Raw genomic sequence first — 19,311 nt, 5'->3', positions numbered from 1 at the left:
CTGCTTTAATTGCATATTTACCTTACTACGTAAAAAATGGGACTCTGTAGAATATCATATGTAGCTTATTTACAAACTTAAAAACAAATAATTTTTGATTCTTTACTCTCTTTACATAGAAATCTGGGATTTTATTGTATTAAAGCAGTACTAATTCATAAGGAGTGAATGTGCCCTCCCTTAATGTGGGATTATCTCTTATTTTTTATTGAGATTTTTGCCTGTTTTTCAGGCAAGTTTACCAAGGGTGTGGTAACTACTGTTTATTTTCTGATTTCCTATGTTTAATTTATTTCCATTCAGTTCAAGAAGACTGAAAACTGAATTGAAAAACACAGAGAACATCTCCTGATTGGCGTTTTGATTAATAATGTTTAAATAAGCTCATTTTTGCAGCCAAAATTGCTGCCATAAAAGATTCCTGATTACATTTACACTCAAACTCATTCAAAATATTGTTTTTTGTCAGGTTATCTACTTGGTAAACTCATACTTGAAACAGAATCAATGCTTTTGGAGGAATTTTCTATGTTTTGCTTTCATCAAACCGATCAGTGACAACTTGTTGACTTTAAACGAGTGCTCACATATGTTTCCAAGCTGTGATTAAGGCTGTGCTTTATAAAAACTTGGCACCTCCTGCTGGAGTAATGTGGGATCAATCACATGCCTCATGTTAGCCGAAAACGCTATTGGGCGAAATTACACCCAACTTTGAAGGATGCATTGGTTTATTTTTAGTTTAAAAATTAAAAGTACACGGTAATATAATTGAAAATGTCAATATTATGTCAATTTAAAAATAATTAAAATGGTAAAATCCTGCTTCTGAAAAGTATGTTAATTTTAAAGCACTAATTGCTTAAATGGATGAAATATTGCATCAACCTGGCATGGCATTGAGGCATGGAGGTGAAATTTAAGCCCACCTTAACACGATCTGCATCTGTCTCCCCATGTACTCTTAATAACACCCTATAGATTCTCTATGTTTAAGTTCACTTTACTAGGCAATCAATTACATTACCTCTATGGTCAATGGACCAGCTTTGGGTACCTTGGCAGTCTAGGCCAGAATGAAGGAAAATGAAAAATAATTCAATATCCCCATAAAACTTGTCAACAGATGAAAGTTCATCACTGTCTGTTGAAACTTCACACCCCAGATAGCAAAAGATGTTAATTTAATGTTGAATTGTCATCAAGACAGTTATTTATGGTAAGCTAGTTAAGCATACGTGGAAAAGAGGTCAGTGAAACAATGTTTTTTTTTGGTCGAATTCTAACGATTGAAATGCCAGTAATGAATCATTGTATGCCATTTGAAAAACGGTGCATTGCATGCAACATATATGATGGCCTGCAACATACATGATAAGAAGCACTTAAAGGGGTTTATGTTAAAAACAGATTAATAAGAATGAGGGTTCTACTTAATGATGATAGCTATAGAGTATTTTCTATGCTGCCCACATGAGTTTTCTAACAGATGGTCTGCATTACAAATGAAAAACCCTGAATTATGTATAAATTGTATTTTGTCCTAAAATATGGAGGCTGTTGGAAAATAGATTTGCTATGCAAATGTCAGAATAATATGGCCTGAATTTCTAATTTTTTATGTTTAATTCCCTTTATTTAAAACTCTAATAATCAATTTTTTTAAAAACATTTTGACCTGATATAATATGAGACCAAAACTACTACATAGTCCAAATAAATAAAGAGGAAAATATTACTTGTTTAGAAGATAAAATTATCTTTGAGTCCTAAATATCTACTTTCCACTACATGTTCTGCAGCTTGATGTTTTTGGAAATAAAGAACTAATGCTGTACCTTATCTGATAGCTCATTCCTAAACCTCAACAGCTCGACTTAAAGCATCTTATTGTTTTTCCCAAAACAGCTTTTCTTCTTCAGTTTTTGTCAGAGGATTACTTTCGGACTGATGCAACATGCAGCATGAGCTACATGGTCGTTGCACATTTATGCATGGATTATTTTTGCAGAACTAGAGGGTTCCTTCAATGACAACCTTCTGCAGCCCAGGTTTACAAAATAGTGTTATCAAAGGTCAATCCTCCCAGCAACTGTTGAACTTTATACCAATCACCACTCCCAACTGATTTAAGGTTTGCATCCCTGCTGTTTTACATGGTTTTTTTTTGTAATCTGTTTTTTCTTTGTACAAAGATAAAATATAAAATCATATTTTGTAAATTGTTTAAAACACTCTAGTCAGATGCACATTGCTTTAATGTGTGATATCTTCATACTGTACAATTTATTTTTCTCATTGTGATCCATACTGCAGCATCCATTTCCAGATAACTATGCTTCTAATACACCTGCATTTCACATTGAAAGATTATAATGAATATATGTATTCTAGTTGATTTTATTGACATCCAAGATTACTAAGTAAATTTTTTGTGTATACAGTACATAGATATTAATTGTTTGATTAATTTAACTAATTCTCACATTTGATTTTTTGTCACACATTTAATCTATCAATAAAATGTGGGAAAATGCAAAAGATAATTCATTTTAAGCATAATCAGCAATGTAGAGAGCTTTATTGATTGGTATTAAACCAATACAAATTTGAACATTATGTAATGTTGCTTTTGTTTTTAATGTTGATCAAATATCTTAAAGGTTTTTCAGTTGTATTTCATGAATTTTCGTCACTGATCTTTAAAACATATTATCCACCCAATGGTTGAGGGAGCTTTTCTTAAACTGCATCGCTTAAGGCTCTGCTACTCTGATGAACCTTATGCTCTTTTTTTAAGTGAACTGCACTGTAAGAAATGTCTGTGAATTCACAGTATAAAGTTTTGCATTAATTTGAAGGAATTTCTCGGCATGTGTTTTTATGGATCTTTCAAGTGTACGTATCAGAGCCGTTTAGGTAAGAGAGTTCTGACAACTCCACTGACGACAATGGGCAACATTTTAGAGTAAGTTACATTAGAGAAACATTTAGAAAAAAAAAAAGAAAGTAAAAACGTAACAGATTTTACAATTTTTTTTTTAAACAGGAAAATCCACGTAAAACAAAAAACAAAAACAAAACTGAAAAGGTCCTTGTAATTTTCTGCCAGGAAGTTAACATCAGCTTATTTTTTTGAACGTGTTTTGCCCCTGGTGTTGGATGCTGTGCAACTGGAAGTATTTTTGCCGGGTTTTTTCCTTTTTTATGCAGAGCAGCAGTACGAAGAAGAAAGTGGAGCAGTAAATACAAGCCTTCACTTCCATCAATCATTATGGGCACTAGAGATCTTTCAGAAACAAGTAGAAGATCTCAAAGTCTTAGCAATGACCCAGTTATAATATTGCCTGTGCATTTATAAAAAACGTGGAAATATCAACAAAGGGAGTTGAGAGTGCTTGTGAACAATAGATGGTGTCATCTAGGACATGCTACTGTAAAGATAAGCCTCTACAGCACATATAATGAACTTTTAGCAGTTGGTTTTAATCCATTTTATTTACCCAGAGAGTTTACTAGCGCTGTTTTGGTAAGTGTTTATATTCCTCCTTCTGCTGTTGCAAAAGCCAAACTGCGTGTCATGTTACCAGTTCTGTTGTTGCTACGCTACAGACACAACAGCCAAATGCATCTGTGGCAATAATTGGTGATTTCAATGATGCCTCAGCCTGTGTTATGCTGCCAACATTCCAATAGCTTGTTAGCAAATGTCAAGGACTCCTACATCTCTAAAGTAAGACCTCCTTTTGGGAAATCAGATCATAGTCTTTTTTTTTTTCTGTACTCAGAGTACAAGCAACTTTATATGAGTAAACCATTATTAAAAAGAACAGAAAGAAGATTGTCACACGAAACTGGCAAAGCCCTGCAAGGTTGTCTTAAGTCTTCAGACCAGGATGCACTGTGTCAGCCACATGGAGAGGACATCAGTGCAATGATTGAGTTTGTGACTCTCTACATAAACTTTTGTGTAGATAACCATCCCCAGCAGAACAGTAAAATATTTGCCTAATACTAACGCCTAGATCACTAGTGATCTAAGGTAACTGCTAAACAAGAAAAAAGAGCCTTCAGGAACAAAAACAGGCAATTATTGAGGACTATATTGACACCACTTAAGACAAGATAAGATAAGAGAAAGCAATTAGGTACTGTATAAGGGAAGTGGATGGAAAGCAAGCTCCAGCAGAACAATATCAGAGATGTGTGATCAGGGAGGATGAAGATCACAGGCTTCAATCACAAGGAGGATCAGACAGGTGGATATCTGGACAGACCCAATGAACATTCTTCAATCGGTTCAGTTCAGGAAGAAGCTCAACATCCTGTGTGGTGGCCTAGTGGTTAGGGCATAGAGCTTGGAATCCTGAGGTTCTGGGTTCCACTCCCACAGACTGCCACTTTGGGTCTCTGACCAAGACCCTTGGCCCCACACTGCTCCCCAAAGGGATGGGTTAAACGCAGAGTGAATTTTGATGTGCTTTACTTTTGACAGTGTAATGACAATAAAAATGCTGGAAATAAATATATAAGTCAGACCTGTAAGTGTTTTATCGTCCACCTCTGCAACTGACTATCTTGCTTCTACGCATTTATTCTCAGCCAGATCAGATGATTGTGCTACTCCCTTCCCCTTCCACCTAACTGTCTCTAGAAGTCAAGTGAAGGGGCAACTGCAGAGACCAAATCGTAGTAAGGCCCCAGGTCCAGATGGTATTGGGCCCAGAGTCCCGAAGACCTGTGCAGAGCAGCTCTGTGGGATTCTACAGCACCTCTTTCACCTTAGCCTGACCCAGGAGAATGTTCCGGTGTTGTGGAATATCTCCTACCTTTTTTCTGTAGTAAAGAAAACTCTAAAACTACTAAAGCTAACAGTCCTCAATTAATATTCACCTGTTGCCCTGACATTCCACATCATAAAGGTCCTAAAGAGACTCCCGATGGTCCATCTGAGCAAGCACACAAGCAGCTTTGGGACTCCCTGCAGTTTGCTTATCAATATGGTGTCAAAGTTGAAGATGTTATCATATACCTACAACCCACTGTCATTTAGACAAGGTAGACAGCAAAGGGAGGAACAAAGGCGACTAGCAGTCGTTTGGTGCATCAGAGATGGACAAGAAGCTGAGTACAGTAGGTGGAGGAGTTTAAATACCTTAGTGTTCACCTGGACAACAAACTCGAATAGAGACACAAATGGGAAGTCATCAGCAAAAAATGGACATTGCAGACGGGACTTCTTAAGGAATCTTACATCCCTCAGTGTTTGGAGCAAGATACTGGATATCTTCTATAAATCTGTTGTGGAGAGTGCGATCTCTTCTGCCATCATCTGCTGAGGTAACTGCATCAGAGCAAATGGCGTAAAAAAGCTCAACAAGTGGATTTAGAAGCTTTGTTTAGGGACCTCTGTAGATGATTTCACAAAGAAGAATTCTTTTTAAAATTATGGACACGAGGGAAGATCCTATTCTGAAGATTGTTAAAGATCGACAGTGTCTTCAGTCAAAGGGTTCTCCAGACCTGGTGCAAGACCAAAATCCTACAGAAGATTACCCCTGCCCACAACTATCAATACCTATAAAAACTCGTTAAAAAAAAAACATTAGTTACAAGAAGAATTTATTTCCCTTTCGCATCAATAACTTATTTTTTAGATGAATTGTATGTATTCAAAGACTGATTTTACACTTGTTTGGGTAACCTAGGAATCTTTTTTTTTTGTTTATTGCAGATTTAGATTTGTATTTCATTTTTGATTTTAAAAAAACAACCCTACTGCCTTTTTTTATGTTTATTTCGAAAGCAGAGGCTCTATCCATCTAAACCTGCCATTAAATCTTTTTTCAGTGTTGAACCAATACTTGTTGGAAATAATGTTATTTTAAGAGAAACAAAACAGAGTCAAAGAAATCATGAATACTAGGTTGCATCTCCCTCTATAGCTGCCTCCGACTGAATTTAATATTCTTAAATATCCAGAATAAAAAAAAGTATATCAAATTTTAAGGTTGTGAGACAGTTTATCCAAAACAGTAGCCTTTCTGTTGAACTTGGCGTTTGTGATTACTTTTGCTTGGAGCACATTTAACACACTCTGCAGAGACCAGGACCTGTCAGCTCTACATTAAATGATCCCAGGCAGCTGCAGAGACTGACTCCAAAGCTTGCATAGTTTCTGGGCAGCTTCCACTCCTGTCACCTTATGAGTGAGAGCTTGGGGGCGGCGGGAGTCAGTTTGGATATCAGCAGCCAAGCACTCTTCCTCCTCTGCTTCCTCTGCACACTGGCATGTCTCAGATATGAATGTCTGTCCAAATAACCTCAGAAGGAAGACAGACTTGCCGCTTTTCAGTCATGACACTTCCGACTGCCCTGTCCTTTGCCTGATTATCTCTGAAGGTGCTTGTTGGGCTCTGTGTTGTGTGTGCTCTGACTTTCTGCTGTGTTTTGGTCACGCTTGCTGTCTGTCTCTCCTCAGGAATGCCTGAACTGCCTAACTACCCTCTCAGTCCTCGTATTGTAGTGTTTGGTACGTAACTGTCTGTGCATGTTCGTGTTGCATCTTTGTTCTCAGTCAAAAATTTGCATAACCTTGATTTAGATTTTATGATAATCTTTTTTTACTTCTGCGTCCATCGACGATTACCTTCAACTAGAATTATATTATGTATTGCTTGTTTTATATAAGAAAATAGGCTGATCTCTGCAGTCGCTCCAGCCAAAACTTTTAATAACTGATGCCCTCTTCCTTCCAGATGCCCTCCTTGCAGACTTAGAGAACACCAGCTCTCCTCCGCCTCGTTGTCCCGTCTTGCTCACCTCTGACCCTCCACAAAATCCTGATGCCAACTCCCATGACTCGCCCCAGGCTCGACCGCCACCGCCTGCCTACACCCCACAGCAGGTTAGCAGTCGGGACTTAATTAATTTGATTTTAAGGAAAACATTTTTTCCTTACAATCACCAATTGTCCTATTTTTGTTTCATAGACTGTTTCTGCTGCAATGAAGACTTCAAACAACTCCAACCCGGACAAATTATACAGGTCAGTCCTGCATTCTTTATCCACTATTTTTAATTAAAGTTAGTATTAAAAATATGTGTCCTATCTAATCATACTTAGTTGAATCAGCTTTGTTTCTGAGCTAATTCTATACAATAGAAAAGACTTTTAGCCATAGTTGGGTAATATATAAAATAAAATAGGATGCAATGAGCAAACCTAAGTATTACTTTTATAATGGGTCATAATCTTCAAACCAAAAGAGAAGAGATCAAGAACTAGCTCACAGCTTCAGCTACTACAGCTAGAAACCACTGATCATGCACTGCAAAAAATTTGATTCTCAATAAGTCATTTTTTTCTTAAAATAAGTGCAATCATTCTTGAATTAAAAAGGTAAGTAAGACACTTTACGAATGAAACAAGACAATTTACATTTAAAATAAGAAAAAACAATTGCACTGTCTTAGTTCAACTGCATAATATCTAGTTATCTTATTTTAATAGTAAAAACACTCATTCCATTGGGAAATAATCTACCTGCTCAAATTAAGAGTAAATACACTTACGGTAATTAAAGAAATTTTTACTAATTTTTAGATAATTTTTTATCTAGGGATTAAAGGACTAATGTCCAAGCAGGATCTAGAGAAACTCATTCCTAGTTCTGAAGTCCTTACACTGACTCCCTGTAGTTCAGAGAATAGACTTTAAAAACCTTCTGTTAGTCTATAAATCCATGAATGGATCAGCACCTCGAAACATAACAGATTTGTTGTCACTGTATCAACCTCCCAGATCATTCAGGTCTTTTAGCTCCAGTTCACCCAGAACTAGAACCAAACATGGAGAAGCAGCATTTAGTTTCTATGGTCCACTGATCTGGAACAAACTCCCAGAAGACTGGAAAATTACAGAAATCCTGAGTTCTTTTAAGTTAAAGTTAAAAACCCATTTGTTTAGAGCTGTCTTTGACTGATGAATTTAAACTGTAACTGAGGTATTATTAGTTTAAGTTTGTGGTCCAACTGTTTTATTTGTTTTACCACCTGCTTTTATCATGTTTTAATCATTACTTGCTTTTATTTTTATTTCTATTTTATTGTTTACTTCATGTATAAAACTAAACTTGCTGGCAGTTGTGTGTACTTCTCCCCAGCTGGGAGACCTAATTCATCACCAGATCAGTAGATATGTATTCAGTCTTACAAAAGGGCCTGACTGTGATGCGGTACTTTTTGCCATAGAGAGCGGCGATTCAACGGTGCAGCTGGTTTTGATAAAGTCTGAGTACCAACGTAAAGGTATAGTGGAGGATGTTCTTTTTCTGGATGGATCATCAAAATAAGTGGTCCTCTCAATTGTCAATCACTCTGGTGATATGTTTATGTAAGGCTGTCCTACATGCTTGTCTCCATCTTCACTTAATGGTGGTGAGTCTGACATACTGGAAAAATTGCAAATCTTCTTTTAAAGATTGAATGAGCTATGCAAACAGCAACTTTTGAACACAATGTGCAAGAGGAGAAATGGGCTCATGCATGCTCTTGCACGCGTTTAATAGGCGTTCCCTCTCGGGAGCGGGTACATAGTTGTGCATGTGCACTTTCTTTTTGAAGTGGAGAGAGAGGGTCTTTACAAAAATTTGCGAAAATCCTCCTTTATACCTTTAAGTGCCAATTACGTTGGTATAACTTACTTGATGTACTCATGTCAAAAATAGTGTATAAAGAGGCTGTGGCCTTGGCATGAGAACAGGATATACAGTCATTCAAAATGAAAAATGTGTACCGATATGCAACTCAGAAACTACCTCCGAATGCCAGAGACATTACTTAGCAAAATTTATACAACATGCAACTTTCTCTATGTTATGCTAGTTGCTTTGGTTTTTTGTTTGCACCGTCAGAAGATCAATCAGGATTGAATATTTCTCAGAAACCAGTTAAGGGTTACCATGAACTGTAAACATGTCTTTCTTTGCTTTTCCTTATGAGTAGGTTGGCTTTGGACCAGATGACCTTGTGACTCATTTCTAGACGAGCAGAGCTCAGCAGTGATCAAGATAATCCAGGCCCTTTTTGTGGGTGGATGTTTCATAATTAGCTTAACACTGAACTCTCCTCTGTTTTGCAGCACTGTGTGTAAACCACATTCTCCTCGCTCAGCAGATCCTCCGCCTGCCTTCTCTTCCTCCTCACTGCTGGGTGGGGGACTGAATGAACTGGATCATCTGCTGCAGGAGCTCAACGCTACCCAGTTTAACATCACAGGTCTTTGAATGCATTCACAAAGGTTTATCCAGCAGTTTTTGCTCCTGCAAAGTATTGATTTTTGTTATTTTATATGCAGATGAGATCCTGGCCCAGTTTCCTTCTTCTCAGAAAGATGAAAGGGACAAGATCAAGGATAAGGCCTCAACTTCCTCTTCCAGGTAGAAGCTCTAAGCTGTTTTAAAGTTTAGAATTGTCAATGCATATAAAGAGAATCCACAATCATCATAAGCTAAATCCTTACATGCAATCTCAGTTGAGTTTAAATCACCTCAAGAAGATCCAGTTTCATGATGTGCTGTGGTTTTTGTATCTAATTTAACTTTGATTATTTGTCTTTTCTTGTTCAAGCTCGTCCAAACCTTCAGCAACATCAGCCACCATGGAGCTGGACAAGCTGATGGCTTCACTCTCTGACTTCAGAGTCCAGACTACAGTAGGTTCTACACCCCCGTATACACAACTGAAGCTGGGAAACTGAAAACTGGGAGAACAATTTCAGATCTTGTGAAGTGTGTTTGTACTGGTAGGAAGGGTGTGAAATGTACTGTTTGTTGCTGAGGTATGACAGAGGATGTTGCCTTTAAGGTTGCTTTTACACAGCAGGCAATGTTCAAATCTGATCTTTTCATCTTCAAAAAGAAACAAACTGGATACTGCCACTTCCATATGTGGTAATAAATCAGATATTTATTAAATAGCTCATAAATAGTCGGTGGCCTGTGCAGACTTTTCTGTTATTACCCAGGCTCTTATTTCTCGTCTTCAGCACAGCAGTCGCTGCTCCACAGAAAAACATTTTAAATAGCTCTGCTCTCTCTTTTCTTACCTTTCTTTGTCCCATTATGATGTGATCACTATATTTTCGGCTCCCATAATTTAATAGCTTATAAAAACAGACAGATCCTGGCACTGGGTCTTACTTCAATAAATCATGCGCTGCTATGTGACGTCAATACTGTCCTGCACATGTTGGTCACATTGGGGTTGTTAACCGTTCAGACTGGAGTTTGATGGGGGTTGCATTTTCGTAGTAGTTTGAACGACCGTGCATAGAATAAAAAATAATAATTTCAGCCAAAAAAATTGGAGTTGAGGAACAAGACCTGCAGTGGGCAGCCTAAATGGTAAATGGCCTTTACTCATGGACGTAATTTTGGGGGGGGACACTTTTTCAAACGTGCGTGTTGGACCCCTGCATGTTTTACTGTCCAAAAACAATGTTACACTACAGTACACAGAAATTCATCGAGCACTAGGACCAAGCGAAGAACTCCAGCACAAGCTAAAGCCCACAAGTTCCTGATTGGCCCACTGGCTTTTCGTGTGATTGGCTGTCAAACATGCTGAGATTAGTAATATTAGAAAATACTTGCATCCCCCCCACTTATGAAATAAAAAATTTCGTCCATGCCTATACTTATACAGTGCTTTTTCAAGTCATAGAACCTGACCAAAGCACACTACACCATATTCAGCCATTCACACACAGTCACACTGATGGTCGTCACAGCTGAGGCTCACTGACAGAAGCGAGGCTGCCATACACAGGCTCCACCAGTCCTTCCGACCATCATCAGTAGGCAATGCGGGGGAAGTGTCTTGCCCAAGACATAACACTGAAAGCCAGAGCTTGAAACAACAACCCTTTGGTTGCAGCATCTGACGCTACTATCCCCCTAGCCTAGTGTAGGCTACCTACCTTTTTTTTTTTTCCTCCTTTTCTCATGCCTAACGACACAGTGACCATCAAAGGATGAAATGTTATCAATTACAAACAACCTTTCAATACCCCTAAGGATCAAATTGTCATGATGGGTTCTAGAGTAAAGCCCAAAATGCAGAACACACACACGGGAAACTGGGTAAAAGTCCAAACGAGTTTATTAAAGCACAAACATGAAAGTGATACGGGAACTGGTTCAGACAGGGGAGCAGGTTAACAGGAGATAAGACTGGTACGGGAGGTTGTAGGTTAGCAGAGTTCATGAATAGGCTAAGCATCTAGCTTCATGCTTAGCATGGCTGGCTTTGATCTGAGCTTCCAGCTCACTGCAGAGAACAACAGGGGATAAACACAAAGGATTCTTCTGGCCGAGCTTCCAGCTCTTAGCAGGGAACAACAGGGGAAAATCCTCATTGGATTCTTGAAGCTGATTCCACATAGGAACCTCCAGGGAAACTCCACATAGAAGTCATCAGGTTACATCCACGTAGGAATCTTCGGGTTGGCTCACCAGGGCAGATTAGCTCTCCCAGAGCTTCAGACCAGAGACAGGGTTCCAGTGAGGCAGCTCTTCCTGAGCTTCAGACCAGAGACAGGTTTCCTGTGAGGCACAGACAAAGGAGAGATTAGAATCAGATCTCACACTAGAGACAACCAAGATTCAATCTGTAACAGAAGGCTCAGGAAGCTAACCAACTAAGATCAACACTGTGGCGTGGAAGCAAGGTCTGGCAGGAGCTTATAAAGGAGCAGTCTTCTGATGAGAGGATTAGCAACAGGTGTGCAGGAAGATTCCAGCCCTAGGGGAACAATACACAGAACAGAAGAGGATCCTCGGTGCCCTCTGGTGGGCAAGCCTGAGGATCCCAACACAAATGATCCATTGCTGATTTATTCAGAAAATAGGATAATTTCTGCTACCATTGTTGCCACCTCTTTTAGCATTTAGAAGAAAGTTTATCATGAGTAGTCCAGATAGAGGGTCTGCATAGTGTAGCGCAGGGGGAAAAGACAATAGATTGCTGCGACTTTTGAGCCTTTTGACAAGGTTTTAATGAAATTCTGCTTACACTATGCCAGAGTTCCTATGTACCTCATTGTTCATTCGGCAGCTTTTTTGACATCCGAAAATAGCTGCCTGTTTTTGCTAGACATTAACATCTGTATACTTCATTATTTTACAATATGAGCTGCATGAAACTAAAACCTTCTTTACTCTAAGTAGCCCATCTTTGGATGCATTGAAGCATAAGGCTGATATGTAATAACATACATTAACATCATTGTTGTCTCACACCTATGTTTTCAGTTTGAGTTTAGGATTATTTATTCTATTTTTCTGATCATTAAGAATATTTATCTTTTGCATGTCAGTTATTAAGTGGATGATCCATGGCATGCTGCTTTAATGATGGCAGGGAGGAAGTTGATAAGATCCTTCAGAAAAAAATGGGGATGATTAATGTCTTTCTGGCATAAATAGATCAACATACACTGCCCTCTTGTGGATTTTCTCTTCTTGCTTTAATGTTGTAGATCATCACACACATTTTGATGTCAAATCAAATGATTTGATTTATCAGGGGAGTAAAAGCTAGTAAAATCAACTTAGCTCCATGTGAAAACTTATCAATCCCACTCTTAAATAATATCTTTACTGCCATTAATGGCATTTATTTAGTTGAGCTTCCGTAGCCACGCCGAGGCCTGATTAAGCTATGCAGCAATGGGCTTTTTAAAGATCAGCTGAAAATACAGTAAACAGTAAGCATTGTTGCTTGAAGTTCTTCATCCTTCCCTGACATATTAGCAACTAAAGACTTTCATCATCATCACCATCAGATTTATTTATATAGGGCTTTAAAAACAGCTACAGCTGAAAACAAAGTGATGAACATAGCTTAGAATAATAAAGAAATAAGACAATAATAAGAATTTGTTTAAGCTAAATAATCACAACAGCTAAGTCCTGCCAGTGTTAAAAACCAGCAAAGTAGCAGTACTCTTACTTGAGTAAATTTTTGGGTGTTCTAACCACATCGGATGCCATGCTTGAAGAATTAAAAAGTGGAACTTGCGTGACGACGAAGTAGAAAAAAGTATCTTAAAATGCGAAACTGAATCTTAAAAAAAAAATCTTAAAGCATGAGAAAGAAAGTCTGTTAACAGCTCTCAGCTTTGGAACTCAAATAAATCACAATAAGAAGTATGTGGCATAAAGAGGCCAAATGTGGAGCAGTGATGAAACCCTTTCAGGTGTGAACCTTCTGTCTAATGTGATCCACACTAAACCGACTGATCCAGGAACTCAAAAAAATTATTAAGAGCAACATCTCAAGCATTTTAGACCTTATTTTCTTGGGTTAAGTTTAAAGTTCATTATTCACCACTAAGAAAGGGACTATGGGGAAATTGTATCTATAAAACAGTTCCTCACATTTTCTGCAAAATATGCCAATGATCCTCAGGACTGTTGTTAAAATAATTGAAATAATTGGATGATTTGTCTTATCTTGTTAAGTTAGATCCAAGATTAATCCTGCATTTCTCAAAATGATCATACTAAAAGCCAAACGTGGTCTGTGTGATGGTGTGGCACTTCGGGACTTGGATGGCTTGTTAGGATTTATGGATTAATGATTCTGCTCTATAGTCCAAAATCCTGAGGTAGACGATCCAGCCGTTTGCTGGAGTGCACTTAAGTGGCAGAACAAATCAAAAGAAATCCTGTAAAATTGCCTCTAAATAGCTCAACAAATAAATGTTTTAGCATGTTTGTGGTTGTTCTAAAAACCCTCTAATTAGGCGGAGTTGGAATTATTGTGCATGGAAGGTACGGCTGACATGTGATGTCTAAGACTCATAATCAGTTATATACTGGGTGGGAGATGAAGGCTGGGATATGTTTAGGTTTTTTTAAAATAGGGTCACAATGGTTTGGAAATATATCTAAACCTTATTGAAATATTCAGTAAAATGCATTTGTGTCACATTAAGATTCTCTGAAACTGTGTTTAGTCTGATTCATTTAATATATTCCTTATTAGATGTAGTAGGGACTAATTATTGAGGAGGTGAAAAATAAGCTAATTTATCTTCATAAAGTTGTTTTGACTTGGGTTATAAACAAAACGCAGATGTATATAGGAAGCGCTTTGACCCACTCGGGCTTTTTCCAAAAAAACTGTGGTCTCCGAGGGATTAAAGTTAAAGTATTTTAGAGTTTCTTAGCAGCCTGTGGTCAGATCAGACCAGGCAGATTTATTAACCCATTCACTGTTCTGTGTCCTCTATCAGCCGGCTGCACCTGCCAGCCCTGTGGTCACTGCACCACAGCGGCCCGCCACCCCACCGCAGCAGCCCGCAGCTCCACCCCAGCCTTCATCCGGAGGCTCATTGGACAGCATGCTGGGACTCCTCCAATCAGACCTGACCCGACAAGGAGTTCAGACGTCCTCCAAGGGAAACTGTTCGGCCTGTCAGAAGCCAGTCGTAGGGCAGGTGAGCTTCATCATCATTTGTTCCCTGTTTTACACCATGGATATATAAGTATTTCTATATCTATCTATGTCTCTAATCCACACCATGTTCTCATGTGACATAGGTGGTGACGGCTCTGGGGAAGGTGTGGCACCCTGAGCACTTTGTGTGCACAGAGTGTGAGACAGAGCTGGGCAGTCGCAACTTCTTTGAGAAGGATGGGCGGCCGTACTGCGAGTCAGACTACTTCATGCTTTTCTCCCCCCACTGCGCTCACTGCAGCAAACCCATACTCAATGTGAGCCACTTGGACATACAGTAATATAACACATAAAAATCCTAGAACGCTTGTTTACCACTGTTACCTTCACTCTTGTTCTTTTGCGGGTTTAGAAAATGGTCACCGCTCTCGACAAGAACTGGCACCCGGAGTGTTTCTGCTGCGTGAAGTGCAGCCGCTCATTTGGAGACGAAGGTGATGAATCAGGCTGAAACAGAAAGCAAACTTTATTTAAAATAACTTCTGTTGGTTTGCATCATAATCTAGCATTTTTGCTGATATAATAACCAAATGAGATGGTTTTCAAAACAAAAATGTCTACAGTTTCCATTTAATGTAAAACAACTAACTCCTGGTAAGAATTTCAAAGTAAATTTCAAAAATTTGGCTAAATTTCTTTGTAGGAAAAAAATTCCTGATTTTAAACTCTGTTAATAAAAAATTTAACCAACATTAGGGAAGCCATTATGTAGAAAAACCTCAGAACTGAGTGTGATAATAGGCTAACTTTACCAGCCTTGCTTTGTTCCATTTCCCCATTCACCGCTCCTGTTTTAGATATTTTATTAGGATATTTTACTGTAGCTGTTCCTGACATCACAGATTTACCTGCATCATATCAAGTTTTCCTCCCTTTCCAAATGTATTTCTTCAACCACCTTTCCCACAGTGATTCACTAAGAACTCAACAAATGTTTAGACACAATTAAAAGACAAAGACTAAATAAAAGGACAGAACTATACAAAAAAAAAGGGTTTAAGGTTTTTTTTTTAAAAAAAGGACATTTATATTAGTAAGTCTTCATGTCATGGGTCAGAACAGAGGGACGCAGTATTCATATAAGACAGACATTGGGATAACTTAAAGCATTTATTCAGCAATAACGAACATTTTGCGGATCTGTAGCAGCAGTGGCTAGGATGTCCAAGGCAGGTAACTCTAGCGAGAAGAAGCACAGGTTAGTGTCCACAAAAACCTGACGGAGGATAATATGAACGTGTGAGTCACTGACCTGGTGTAGAGCTCAGTCCGTTCCCAGAGAACGAGGTTGATCAGCTGAACAAGATACAGCTCTAGCCGCACAGAGAGTTCCAGATGCTAAAGTGTTGAAGGAAACAGAATTGACAGGAAATCAGATCCAAACAGAAAGGCAAGATAATCCAGAGGGCAAAGTCAAGAGGCATATCGAGGTTCAGTCCACAGTAGAATCTAACAGGATCCAAAGACAGGTCAGGCAAACAGATCAGAACAGGAGCAGGCAGGCTCAAAGGTCCAAAGACAGAAACGGGTCAGGATCAGGCAATCAGAACACAATAAGTAAAGCTAGAAAAACTCTCACACCAAAGGCTCAAGAATAGTCTGGCACTGACAACTGGAAGCATGCACCTTAAATAGAGGCAGGAGCAGGTGGATCAGATTAGCAGTGATAAGAAAACTGGGTAGAATTGGACAGGTGAATGAAATGAGCAATTAAGCCAGTCATCGGAGCAATGATTATGCCACTTCAGCTTGATTTTAGTAAGTCCCGATTCCAAAAAATTCATCCTCTCCAGTTTTAGATCTTCTCCATGGCATTACCACCTTATTCGGGTTTGAAGACCTGAGGTTTTGATTTTGGATCATGTGGCTTAAACATTTTATATCTCCAATTTCATCTCCTATTTACAATCTCCTATTTTCACAAAAACCTTCTTGGTTTTTGTGAAAACAACCTGTTTGAAACAACTGTTTCAAACAAGTTGTTTTCAAGGATGTAGAAGAGATGTCAATTAAAACAAACACCTAATTTGGCGCTACTTTGTGATGAAATCTAATCTGTTGTCTGAGGAGGAAGGGGTTCATCTGGCTCAGGCTTTATATGTTTTATGTTCAGGTGGATTACTGACTACAGCTTCTGAAACTCTTTTACTTGAAAAATTAAAGCATAAAATGCTTCATTTGCATTTATTTCTTAGTTCGGGAAGTAATTTTTCCCCTTTTAATTCTTTTTGCAAGATTTAATTTCCCCATTCAATAAATGTGAATAAATGCTACTGCAATAAAAAAAGGTTTCTTTATTTTTTCTAAATTCATATCAGCAGGTATATTTAATTAATTTCCATTACCAGCTAAATTTCTTCACTGTGCAGAATAATTTAAAAAGGTCCATGCCTTTTTTTTTTTTCTCGGTTGCATTTACCAAATTCTTGTGAGCACTGCTGCATATCTGTTTCTGAACTGTTGTAAAGCTGCGGCTTCCTCCTTCAGGTTTCCATGACCGAGACGGCCAGCAGTACTGTCAGCAGTGCTTCCTGACCCTGTTTGCCTCCCGCTGTCAGGGCTGTAGCCAGCCTATTCTGGAAAATTACATCTCAGCTCTCAACTCTCTCTGGCATCCACAGTGCTTCGTATGTCGGGTGAGATTTTGTCATTTAATCAGCAACGAGCCGCCGTGCCTGGTTCAATTAATCATCCCAAGGTAAAAACTTGAGATGATAAATAGAAAATCTGAGCCTCCTACAAGCTAATTGATTGAACCGCTTCAGTTTTTTTTTTTATTTAAACGCTATTTAAGATTATTAATTCTAGCTATATGTTTGTTATTTTCAAACCAAATTATTAGATTGTTTTTTTTTTGTTTTTTTTAAGGGGGGGCTAAAGTCGAACTAAAACCTGTAAAACTTTCCACAATCAGTACTGTTCCCTTTATTGGAGCATGATTACTATCACTGTTTTTAGCTTGTTGAAACTATTTAAAGAACAAAACTTAAATGTATAGTGGAAGATGTTCTTTTTCCGGGTGGATCATCAAAAAAAGTGGTCCTCCTAACTGTCAATCATTCTAATGATATATTTACGTAAGGCCGTCCTACATGCTCGTCCCCATTTTCACTTACTGGTGGTGAATCTGACATAATGAAAAAATTGCTAATCTTTTAGAAAGTAAGCTTGTAAACAACAACTTTTAAACAGAGCGTGCACAAGGAGAAATAGGCTTGTGCAACATGTTTAATACGCCTTCCCTCTCGGGAACGGGTATAGGTTGAGCATGTGCATTTTTTTTTAAGTGTAGAGGACAGGTCTTTTTAAAAATTGGCGAAAATCCTTCTCTATACCCTCAATTATACTACAATCCACTAAAGTGACCATGCATTACTTTCTAATATTGAAGGCTTTTGTCAAACTACTTATTGGATTTGGAAGATATTTCTTCAAATGATTTCATTGGATTCATTTATATGCAATCCATGAACACTAGAACAGTTCTGTAAAATCTGAGTAGCCTTTAAACACTGTTAAAAATAGTTTTAGCCTTTTTATTTAAATCCTAAGTCTCAAAAACATGCCAAGTATTTCTTCTAAAGGGCTGCATGGTGGTGCAGTAGGTATCCTTGCAGCAGAAGGGTCCTAGACTTAAATTATGTCTTTGAGTTTGCCTATCTACCCCGAGTTAACTCTCAATAGCCTGCTTAGATGTTTTCTGTTTGTCTGCTGTGTCTGAATCCTCGTCTTGATCCTCGTCCCCACCAGGAATGCTACAGTCCCTTCGTCAACGGCAGCTTCTTCGAGCATGATGGTAAGCCGCTGTGTGAGGCCCACTACCACCAGTCCCGCGGCAGCATGTGCCAGGCCTGCCAGCAGCCCATCCTGGGGCGCTGCGTCACCGCCATGGGGGCCAAGTTTCACCCCCACCACCTGGTGTGCCACTTCTGCCTGAAGCCCCTGAGCAAAGGCTGCTTTAAGGAGCAGGAGAGCAAACCCTACTGCCACCCCTGCTTCATCAAGCTGTTTGGTTAAAGGCACTTCTCCAAAGCTCAGCTCTGATCCCTGAATAAAAAGCCATGTGATGTATTTTTTTTACAATAGTTCTTGCTTATTTAGTGCACAAGTAGAGATGGAGCAGGGCTCTTTGCAGATCACCCAACGCCTCACATGTTTGTTTATTAGAAAATTTGGGTGGAGACAAAACTTTAAAAACAGTGCCAAATGATTCCCTCATGCACTAAAATTTAGTTTTTTTTTTTTGCCAAAATAAAGAATCAGATAAAATGTATTGCGCTTCAGTTCAAGAGATTTATTGTTATGAAAAAAAGAGTCCTATAATATATTCGCTTTTCAATGCAATAAGTACACGTTTCACAGCATTTGCATTTATGTACTGTTTGCTGATCGCTAAAAATGTTTATGTAAACTATCATATGGTTAAAGTTAGGTATCATTCACTTATTCTTGCTGTCTGCAAAATCCCAGAGGCTTTTCTAGAAATAAAGATGATGTTTTTATGATGTTTTGTCTTTTTTTAAGTTATTGTTGCGAGCAAAATTAGAATAGAAACAGATTTAACTATCTTTACGATCCATAATTGTCTTTTTTGCACTTATTCCTAATAAATAAAATATATCAAGAGCTGAAAAAACTAGATGAGCCTTTGCAGTGTAAAAACAAAAAGAAGCAATGAAAAATTGCTAGAACCAGGCCTGTCCAGGGTGGCTGATTTTGATGTTGCTGATGACACAGGTGGTGAATATAGATGGAGGCCTTTTATTTTCAACCAGTTGGTAATGG

General features: G+C 38.4%; 1 protein-coding gene across 1 annotated transcript; it reads left to right on the top strand.

Annotated features, from left to right (window-relative positions):
• Positions 1–6,393: 6,393 nt before the first annotated feature.
• LOC119798285 (transforming growth factor beta-1-induced transcript 1 protein-like) lies at positions 6,394–19,032 on the top strand. The gene is made up of 11 exons (XM_038307667.1): positions 6,394–6,532; positions 6,759–6,907; positions 6,993–7,048; positions 9,143–9,279; positions 9,359–9,440; positions 9,631–9,715; positions 14,303–14,506; positions 14,610–14,783; positions 14,879–14,960; positions 17,014–17,162; positions 18,277–19,032. Exons 1-11 carry the CDS (start codon positions 6,484–6,486, stop codon positions 18,541–18,543), a joined length of 1,434 nt encoding a protein of 477 aa, XP_038163595.1. The 5' UTR covers positions 6,394–6,483; the 3' UTR covers positions 18,544–19,032.
• Positions 19,033–19,311: the final 279 nt, after the last annotated feature.

Source organism: Cyprinodon tularosa, unplaced genomic scaffold, assembly GCF_016077235.1.
Source record: "Cyprinodon tularosa strain WSP-4 unplaced genomic scaffold, ASM1607723v1 ctg1166, whole genome shotgun sequence".
Taxonomy (NCBI): domain Eukaryota; kingdom Metazoa; phylum Chordata; class Actinopteri; order Cyprinodontiformes; family Cyprinodontidae; genus Cyprinodon; species Cyprinodon tularosa.
Note: the sequence above shows the minus strand (reverse complement) of the source record. Positions and strands in the feature narration are given on the sequence as shown.